Here is a 10,759-nt window from a genome sequence, read left to right on the forward strand (position 1 = left end):
ACAGGTAGTATTTAAAACCAGGAACTAGATGGATGAGATCATCAAAAGAACGCAGATGACTAAACAAATGCTAACAGACAGAGGGAGAAAAGGGGAGGTAACTGAGCCCTGGAGCTCTCCAACATTTGGCGGCTTCGGAGTTGAATCAACACAACAAAGGAGATTGAGAGGTAACCAGTGAGATATGAGGAAAAAAATGGCATACGATCAAGTGAAGAAAATGCTTCACAGAGCACAGAGCAATTGTGCCATGTAATGCTGACTGGTGAAGTAGAATGAGACCAAGAACTGACTACTGGATTTGGCAACATGGAAATCTTTGGCAACTCTGATAAGAAAACTTCATATGTAGGAATAAAAACCTTAGTAAAGAGGGCTCAGAAATGAATGAACACCAGTGGTGTAGACAACTTCAAGGAGTTTTGTTATAAAGGGAAGGATAGAAATGGGGCAATCGTTAGAAAAGAGGAAATGCAGTTCAAGTACAGTGGAGTTTTTTTGGTTGTTCTTAAGATAGAAGAAATAATCGCCTGTCTGTAAGCAGACAGAAAGATGCGTTAGGCAAGGAAAAACTGAGGAGAGTAGAGAACTGCTGGAGCAATGTCCTTGACTCACCAAGAGGGGACGAATACTGCACAAGCGGAAGGGTGGTCTTAGACAGACGTAAGAACAGTTTATCCATATTTACCAGAAAAAAAAAAAAAATAGAAGTTTGGGGGAAGGATACAGGTAATTGGGTATATGAAGGGTAAGTTTATCAAAATTATCTTTTGTTTGCTGTTCTTTTCTCAGTTAACTATTATAGAAAGCACGGTTAAAGGGCTGAAATTGAAGATGGGGGAGGAAGTGTTGGAGGCTTGAGGAAAACGAATGGAACAGCCATGTAGAAAAGTGAAATGGATTATGGAAGTATAGTGTGACTGCTAGGAAGTGACCATGACTGCTGAGGCTAGCGAACATAAATTTAGAGTGAGGCTGGTCAGCACATCTGTGCTGATATAATCAGGGTTGTGATTTCTTGTATAAGACAGCAAGAGGGGTAGGGTAGGGGCTGGGGGTATGTGTACTGACTGTCACGGTGGCTCATGGAGTTGAAGCAGGATAAAGAGGGAAGTAAAGTTATGAGGGGAATGAGAGGACAGTGAAAGGCAGTAAGATGATGGTACACTACAGTAGGTGTGAATGACTGACAGAGTTGGGCTACTAGAGAGACTGAGCACCTAGACAGAGAGGGAGATGGTGGTGGGAAATAACACAGGACAGCTATTCTCTATTAAGCACCAACATTAAACTAGTTACTTCTTTTACATCACCTCATTTAATTATCAGAAGGACTCTGAAAGATGGGCATTATTATCCATTCCTATTGAAAAGATGAAGAAGTTAAAGCTAAGGTTAAATAACTTGTCCAAGACCAAAAAGCTGCTAAGTATTCCAACTGGCATTTTGGGTCACATTTTCTTTCAGAAACAAACAAACAAAAAACCCTACCAAACTAGAATAAGGCCCTTGGGAATAAATTATTTTATAGACCAACTCACACTTTGTCCACTAAAAAATCTGCTGGACACTGTGGCTCAAATCTGTAATCCCAGCACTTTGGGAGGCCGAGGCAGGCAGATCACTTGAGCCCAGGAGTTAGAGACCGACCTGGGCAACATGGCGAAACTCTGTATCTACCAAAAATAGAAAATTAGCTGGGTGTGGTGGTGTGTGCCTGTAGTCCCAACTACTTGGGAGGCTGAGGCGGGAGGATTACCTGAGCCCAGGGAGGTCAAGACTACAGTGAGCTGTGATTGTGCCACTGCACGCCAGCCTGGACGACAGAGTGAGACTCTTGTCTCAAAACAACAACAACAAAATTGACTTCAGTGATATCTGGTTTTTAAAACAGCTAATTAATATACAGCATCATGAGAGAAAGGCAAATTGTTTCTATAGCAAGCATCTTCTAGCATGGAGTAATTAAATTCAAGTTAAACTATCTGTAGTTATTGCTATTATTACTGTGGCACTGAGTTAAATACAAAACTCTTGCTATGTATCATGCACAGATAAGATTTCTTTTTTCTTTCTACCTCCTTCCTTCTACTATTTTTTTCTTCAGTTTTATGCTGTTTTCTCTACTTCCGACTTAGAAAGTCATGGCTTACCTTACTTACCCCTACTAGAAAATGAACAGTTTTTGACACCTGACTTCAGACTCCCAGAATTACCAAGTATTTCTGTGGACAATGTAACAATAATAAACTGTTTCCAAGGTTCCAAGTTCTGGCAACATCACTAAATAGGGCAACAAAAAGAAACCAAGGCTTGAAGTTTCACTAGATCTTTGTCATTTTAGGTAGTAATTTTGTGAATTGCTACATTTAGATCCCCAATAATGCAAGAAATCAAATAAAGCACCCCACAGGTATTTTATCCATCACACAGAGTTCTTCCACTCTCTTCAATAAGGTCACAGTTTATGACTATGTGACTAACATCAAAAAGTAGATAAATTATGCCAGTGAGCCAGACTTAGCAGATGATTAAAGAAATCTGTTAACAATTTACTTGTTCTTATATCCTTCCACTAATCTCTTGATTTTAAGAACAACTTATTTTAAAGGCAAGTGGCTTATATAATCATTCTTCACAAAGTCTCTTTTCACAATGCAGTAGCAACCTGGTTTTCATTTGAATGATTATCCAGGTAAGCTAACTAAATATAAGAATTTATTTTTGATAGGAGTTTCACTCATTTTAGCCTATTTAGGCATCCTATTCAATTACAGACACAGGTGCAAACACAACTGGAACTATTCCATAAAACATTCATACATGTCACCACTGTGTAATTTCCTCCTACATCCTGAATGGAGGCTTCCTTTAAACTTTAAATGAAAATTATAATTGAGCTTGAGTCAGAAAGAGTTTACCTCCCCAATAATGTTAATTATGTCACTAGATTTCATCCTCTTGTATCCCTACTCATTGAAATTCTTCAAGATTTCTTTAATGTGAGGGAGGATATTTTAATTTTATAGGGAAATGCAATTGTTAACATGGAAAAGCATTACTTGGAGGTATCTCTAAGACACTTCTACAAGAACAATAAGCTAAAATGCTAAATCATTTCCATTTACTCACTCATTAACTAAACATCCTTTCCTCCCAGGAGCTCAGAGTCTGGAGGTGAGGGGAAACGTGAAGACAGACAATAAACACATATGCAAATAAGCAAAGAAGATTAAGTGTAAGTCATGATCAGTGCTGAGAAGAAAATAAATTCAGAGCTGTGACACAGACTACAAACTGCAACAAACGGCAGAAACAAACTGCAACACAGATCATCTATAAACATACTTAGCAGATTGACATGAAAGCCTTTCTAGGTTGCCTTTATGACTTCTTGACATATGCTTAGGTTCCAAGGATCAAAGCCCCTCAAACTTACCTGTTTCACTTGATAGAACTAAAGCTAGTCTGTGACATCTCTAGCAGAAAATAAAGCACATCATCCATTTCACAGCACTTCTGCAATTAGGTTTTTGATTATATGGTGTGATAACTTATCCACACTGAAACATTTTCAAGAGAGAAACAGATTATTATTATTATTATTATTATTATTTGTGTGTGTGTGTGTGTGTGTGTGTGTGTTTTAAGACACAGTCTCGCTGTGTTGCCCGGGCTAGAGTACAGTGACGCGACCTTGGCTCACTCTAACCTCCTCCGCCTTTCGGGTTCAAGTGATTCTCTTGCCTTAGCCTCTCAAGTAGCTGGGATTACAGACATGCACCAGCATGCCTGGCTAATTTTTGTATTTTTAGTAGAGACGGGGTTTCACCATGTTGGCTAGATTGGTCTCGAACTTCTGACTTCAGGGGATTTGCCTGCCTCAGCCTCCAGAAGTGCTGGGATTACAGGCTACTGTTACTTTGTAAGAGAAGGTTTTGTTCTATGTCTCAGGCTGGAGAGCAGTGGCATGATCACAGCTCCTCTTGGGCTCAAGCAATCCCCCCTTGCCTCAGCCTCCCAAGTGGTCGAGACGACAGGCATGCATGCCACCATGCTTGGCTAATTTACTTTTTATAATTTTTTGTAGAAATGGAGTCTCCCTATATTGCTGAGGCTGGTTTTGAACTCCTGGGCTCAAGCAATACTCCAGCCTCGACCTTTTGGAAATGTTGTTGGGATTACAGGCCTGAGTCACCCTGCCTAGCTGGGATGTTTTTAATAATTATGCCAGAACAGGCACAAACAAGGACTTTCCACCAGGGCATACTAGGCCATATGGTCACCCTAATTATATACCACATCAAATGTAAATAGTCCAAACTTTCAAGAGTAGTTCATAGTTCCAGATACATTTAAATTATAATATCCAAGCCCTACATTATAATATGGACCGTATAAACCAAGTGAATCCCTTACTAAATGTAAAGCTCTGAACATCTCACATTGTACACAAAATCAATTTCAGATGCATTATAAACCTCAATGTGAAAAAGCAAAGCACAAAAAGGTTTAAAGATAATCAAAGTATCTCCATGATGTTTTAAAAAAAAAACACTAGCCATAAAAAATTGATGAACATGTTTACATTAAAATGAAGAACTTCTGTTCATTAAAAGAAACTACTAAATGGGAAAAAAATGTTTGCAATATATACATCCAACAAAGGATACATATTCAGAATACAAAACTCTAGAAAAAGATATGTGTTTCAATTTAAAAAAGGCAAAAGATTTCAAAGACACTTCATGAAAAATGAAATCCAAAGACCCACATATGAAAAGGTGCATCATTTAGTGATGAGGGAAATGATTAAAACTAAATACAACTATATACCCACCAGGATTATATAGACTTGAAATATATGATACTAAGTATGGTTGTTGGTAAGGGATATGAAACAAGAACTCTTACATACTAATAAATGAAGTAAAAACCAGTAAACAACTACTTTGGAAAACTACTTGGCATTACCTGATAAAGACAAACATTCCCCATGTTCTTGCAATTCAAATTCTAAGTATATAACCTCAAGAAAACTACATAAACATGCATCAGTGCACTTAAACAGGAATGTTCATAAAAGCACTGTTTATAATAGCCCCAAACTGCAAACAATCTAAATGCAATATCCAAAACAATGGCAGAAGGAATAAACTTGTGTTATAGTCATGATGGAATACTATGAAACAATAAAAGCTAAAAATAAAATATATACAAGATAATCTTATTTACATAAAGTTAAAAAATGGGCAAAATTAAACTCTATTTAGAGATGTAACCTTACATGGTAAAACTATAAATGTCAGAAAAACATTTATATCTAGCTTAAATTAAGATGGTGATAGTTGTGATGGAAAAATATAGGTGGTGCGAGGCTTCTGGGATGCTGGCAATGTCTGCCTTGCCCTAGGTGATAGTTACAAAGATGTGTGTTTAAAAATATTTCATTTTTATCTTATGTATCTTTTCAGCCTGTGTAGTTAGGTTTCACAATAACACTCCCCAATAAATTAAAAAAAAAAAAAAAAGTTCAAAAAAGAATTCTAAGAATGTTACTCAAAGAGATTAACTCTTAATCCATAGTTTAAAAAGAGGAACAGGGATCTCTACATCCAAATACACGCTGTATTATAAATTCCACGAACAAACTTTTGGCTTTAGGCTGGGTGCAGTGCCTCACGGCTGTAATCCCAACACTTTGGGAGCCAAGGTGGGTGGATCATTTCAGGTCAGCAGTTTGAGACCAGCCTGACCAACATGGTGAAACCCCGTCTCTACCAAAAACACAAAAATTAGCCAGCTGTGGTGGGCGCCTATAGTCCCAGCTACTTGGGAGGCTGTGGTAGGAGAATTGCTTGAACCCTGGAGGTGGAGGCTGCAGTGAACCGAGATCGCGCCACTGCACTCCAGCCTGGGCAAGAGCAAGACTCTTCCTCAAAACGACAATGACAACAACAACAACAAAAACACAAACAAAACAAATGAAAACACTTTTGGCTTTACTCTTTTAGACTACCATTCTTCATTCAAATTTTGAAATGGAAGGTGAAATTTTCTGATACCGAATTACTCAACCAGTCATGTAAATTTTAAAATTTTAAGACTGAACTCCTCGCTTCTAATCTTGAAATCTGTAGTAAGTGTCCAGTATTGACTAGACAGTTATAATGTAGTTTTTGATTAGATAATATGTAGAATAATATATAAAGGTTGGATAATGTCAGTTTTTGCAAACATAATCAAATTCCTCAAACCTGTTACATGTTTAACTCATGTTGCTTAAGAAAAAGCAGCTGGGTACAATGGCTCATGCCTGTAATCCCAGCATTTTGGGAGGCTGAGGCAGGGGCATCACTTGAGGTCAAGAGTTCAAGATCAGCCTGGCCAATATGGTGAAAAGCCTGTCTCGACTAAAAAATACAAAAATTAGCCAGGCGTGATGGCACGCACCAGTAATCCCAGCTACTCAGGAGGCTGAGGCAGGAGAATTGCTTGAACTTGGGAGGCAGAGGTTACAGGGAGCCAGGATTGCGCCACTGCACTGTGGCCTGGGCAACAGAGTGAGACTCCATCTCAAAAAAAAAGCATATAATGATGTGGGATGAAATATCAAAGCCATGAATACAAACATAAATTCAATGATTAAAAATTTTTTTTCACTGCTATATTCAAATATTTATCAAGTCATGACACGAAGAACAAATTTATATTTTATGTCATATGAATTTAACTATTACAGACTAATGAAATACTGACTCCAAAAGCTGCTGAAAAGTTTTTAAAATGTGGGTTAAAATGTAGACTTTTGGGGTTCCTGCATAAAAGGATATGTTCATAGTTTTTAAAAAATAACAAAAACACTCTAAAAATTTTCAAATGTATGTTTTTTTTCCCTTTGTGAGGAATAAAGGTAACACAGCCAACTTATTGAGTCACTAAGCTGGCAAGACACCTTTCAATTCAGATTAGGTAAAGCAATACTTTAAAAAATGTATTAAACCACTTTAATGAGAAATTATTTTCAACCCATATCTGGCTCTCACCCAGCACTTTTCATAATTTCATAAAGACAGGTTTTTTTTTTTATAATTGCATAAAGCCAGAAAAACACTATACAGCTAAATAACTATTATACAAAAAATATAAAAATAAATTCAAAATAAGGCCAAGCAAAAACTAAGTTACTTAAGAAACATCACTGGGAAAGTCTTAAACACCAAATACCATCACGCATTCTATAGTGGATTTCTAAAAAGACACTGAAGCGCTAAGTCTACAGGTGTTTTAATGAGGTAATGTGTCATAATACAATGTTTCACAAGGTAAACAGGGAAATGTCGGGGTACTCCCTGGTTTTTCATACTACTTTTAAAATTAGACTTGGTGATTTTAAAAAGTCTATAATTCAATGATCTTCAGCAAATTTGCAGAGCTGTGCAACTATCACCATCTTGTACTACTCCTTTATGGTGTACAGTTCTAAAACATCAAAAGGTTCCCTAGCCAGGTATAAGATTTGTCCCAACGCCAGGGCTAGTAAAAAGATTTACCTGAGGCTGGGCGCGGTGGCTCACGCCTGTAATCCCAGCACTCTGGGAGGCCGAGGCGGGTGGATCACCGGAGGTTAGGAGTTCGAGACCAGCCTGGCCAACATGATGAAACCCTGTCTCTACTAAAAATACCAAATGAGCCGGGCGTGGTGGCGGGCCCCTATAATCCCAGGTACTTGGGATGCTGAGGCAGGAGAATTACTTGAACCCGGGAGGCGGAGATTGCAGTGAGCCGAGATCATGTCATTGCATGATCTAAAGAGCTAAACAACATCTCAGAAAAATAAATAAATAAAGGATTTACCAGAGCATCCAACAAGTATTATTAAATACTTGATCCCGTGAAACCACTTCCCTATCAGTTAACGATTTTTAAAAGTTTACAGATTTCAAAAATCTTCTTCTTTATCCTTGGACCTAACCTACCCAGAGGGTCCCTAACCATGCTATGCAGCTCCCACCTCTACCAGAAGTGCTGGGAAAATCACCTAGGTTATCTAGCTTCCCCCAAAGTATTTTACACTGTTGTGAGATTTCCTTTAAGATTCAGGAGCTAGTTTATTTACTTTCTGGTTCCTGGCAGAGCAAAGGCCCTGCACGTGTGAACGGAAACAAAACCCACACAGACTCTAGCGATGCCAAATATTAATACTATGGGTAGGGGCACCTTCCTTCTCGGCCGAATTCCCTTTCCCAGAGAGCCTCCAGAGGGATCAGTCAACGCCCACTGAGCCTGGATCAAAGGTCAAGCTTGCCTGGTCAGGAAGGATCCTGGATCAAGCTTGAGCCCGTTTCCAGAAACAGGGGAGTCGGGGCAGCAGCAAGCATTTTTACCACGCGCCCTAATGAGATGGTTGCACAACAGGCTTTGAGGATTCCGGTTTAACAGGTAAATACCAACAGAGAATGAGCCGAGGGAGATGGGATCTGCTCCACGGCATCGATGGCATTTCGAGAATGTCTGCGTCGCAGAGCAAACCCAAAGTTTTAGCACATTACTCAGAGTTCACCAGAGGAAGATTGCCACGAATTGAAATGAACAAAGTGAGAAAATGGGTGCTGTGTAGTCAATGCATCCGCGATGAACTCAAGCTGGGCGGAAAAATTCTTTGAATACTCCGGCTTTGTTTTGTGCTAAGACGACAGAAGCCCCGAATTTCGGAGTTGGAAGACGCGTTTCTCCGTGTTCTCCAGCCCGTTCTCGGACTTCAGGGCCGCCCGCCCGCCGCGCACTCAGTCCCGTAGTTCCCCGGGCTTCAGGCGCGGACCTTCCAGGGGGGCGGAAGCCAGGGAGCCGCGGGGAGGCCGCGGTCCGGCCCGCGACGCCGGGGCCCGGAGAAGGGAGGGGAGAGGGGAAAGGCCTGCCGGAGCTTGACGGAGGGAGGGAAGGGAACGAGGAGGCCGCGGGCCGGAGCGGGGAGCAGCCCCGAGCGGCGCCCGGCCCGGCCCCCACCCCGAGGCCCGGTCCCGCGTACCTTTGGCAAGGGCTACGGTGGAGTTTTCGGTGTCGATGGTGTAGAGGATGCCCTCGTAGCGGATCTCCGCCTTGGAGATGAGGCTGATCTTGCTGCCGATGTAAGGGGTGCCCCCGCTCATGGCGCCGCCGCCGCCGCTCCCGGCTGCTCGCAGAGAGGCAGATCCCACGCCGCTGTCGCCCGCTCCGCACGCCCGCTAGCTCCGTCGACACCTACAGCAGCCGCTTCAGACCCAACATGGCGGCGGCGCCGGGTCCGCTACCCTCCCCCAGCCTCCCGCCCTCAAGCCGCGGCGCGGCGGCGGCAGCAGCGGCAGCGGCGGCGGCGCGGGGCATGCTGGGAGGAGTAGGCCGCGCTGTCGCGAGACTTGGCCGACGGCTGGCGGCTCCCGGTTCCTGGCTCCCGGCTCCTTTGCGGTCTCGGGAGTCCTGGCAGCGCCTATTGGCTTGGGCTACGGCGGTGGTCCTGGGGCCGCGTGAGAGGAACTTTGGGGACCGGCTGCGTGCCTCGTGGCACCGCTTGCTGCGGGCTGGAGAGGAGGCGCGCGGCCCTCCTTTTGATTCAGGCCTTGGCCGCCTTGTCGTGGGTCCTGTGTCTTTGCCGACGCGGGGCCCTCCGCCTGGAGCGCTGCCCACCCGCCTCCGAGTTGTGGCGAGCCGCTGCTCATCCTTTTAAGACACTGAACCTGCACCTCGTGGAGCTCCTACGGCTCTATTACCGCAGCCATCGTCCAGGGAGCTTCCCCCGAGGCTGCCCCTGGAGCTGGGGCTCTCCCGACGACTGAGTGTTTTAGTCCCTTCCTGTCCCTCTCATTCAGCCGGTCTGAACCAGCTTCATGGCTTGCAACGCCATTGTAACTCACCAATCCCAATTATCAGTCTGTAGCTTGGATCAATTCCGTGAACTCGGGTTTCGCGCCCAGCCTCCGTCGAATCTCCAACGTTAAGGGTCCAAAGCCATGCTCCCTATTTCCCCTCTAACCTGCTCCTTCACCACCGTTCCCTGTTGATGTAACCGGTACCATTTTTACTCAGCTGCTCAGACTAAAAGCCTTGAGTCAGTCTTGACCTCTGTCTTGCTTCCACATCTGTTCTGACTACACCTCTCCGTTATATCTACACAATATATCCTAAATCTGACCTCTTCTCCTCATCTCCATCCCTACACCTCTCCCACAAACCACGATTACTCGGGCTGAATTATTGCAGTAGCCTTCTGAAAGTTGCTTCTGTGTCAACCCTTGCCCCCAGTACTTTATTCTCAACACAGCAGCTAGAGAGATCTTGTTAAAATCTAACTCAGGGCTGGGCGCGGTGGCTCACGCCTGTAATCCCAGTACTTTGGAAGCCCGAGGCGGGCGGATCACAGGTCAGGAGTTGGAGACCAGCCTGGCCAACATGGTGAAACCCCGTCTCTACTAAAAATACAAAAAAATTAGCCGGGTATGGTGGCGCGCGCCTATAGTCCCAGCTACTTGGGAGGCTGAGGCAGGAGAATTGCTTGAACCCAGGAGGCGGAGGTTGTGGTGAGCCGGGATTGTGCCACTGCACTCCAGTCTGGGCGACAGAGCGAGACTGTCTCAAAAAAGAAAAAAGGCCGGGCGCGGTGGCTCAAGCCTGTAATCCCAGCACTTTGGGAGGCCGAGACGGGCAGATCACGAGGTCAGGAGATCGAGACCATCCTGGCTAACACGGTGAAACCCCGTCTCTACTAAAAAATACAAAAAACTAG

At 43.2% G+C, this 10,759-nt stretch overlaps 1 protein-coding gene across 5 annotated transcripts in view; it reads right to left on the reverse strand.

The window, feature by feature from the left end:
- LSM14A (LSM14A mRNA processing body assembly factor) overlaps positions 1–9,149 on the reverse strand; it is a 59,309-nt gene extending 50,160 nt beyond the window's left edge. For 3 of the 5 annotated variants that reach the window (XM_073016666.1, XM_037991516.2, XM_037991517.2), the window contains exon 1: positions 9,029–9,149. In XM_073016666.1, the coding sequence (XP_072872767.1) occupies positions 9,029–9,149 (121 nt within the window). Of the gene's footprint in view, positions 1–2,162; positions 2,180–9,028 lie in introns of those variants that run through there. The other 2 variants (XM_073016667.1, XM_073016668.1) reach the window with 2 other exon arrangements.
- Positions 9,150–10,759: the final 1,610 nt, after the last annotated feature.

This window comes from Chlorocebus sabaeus, chromosome 6 (assembly GCF_047675955.1).
Source record: "Chlorocebus sabaeus isolate Y175 chromosome 6, mChlSab1.0.hap1, whole genome shotgun sequence".
NCBI lineage: Eukaryota > Metazoa > Chordata > Mammalia > Primates > Cercopithecidae > Chlorocebus > Chlorocebus sabaeus.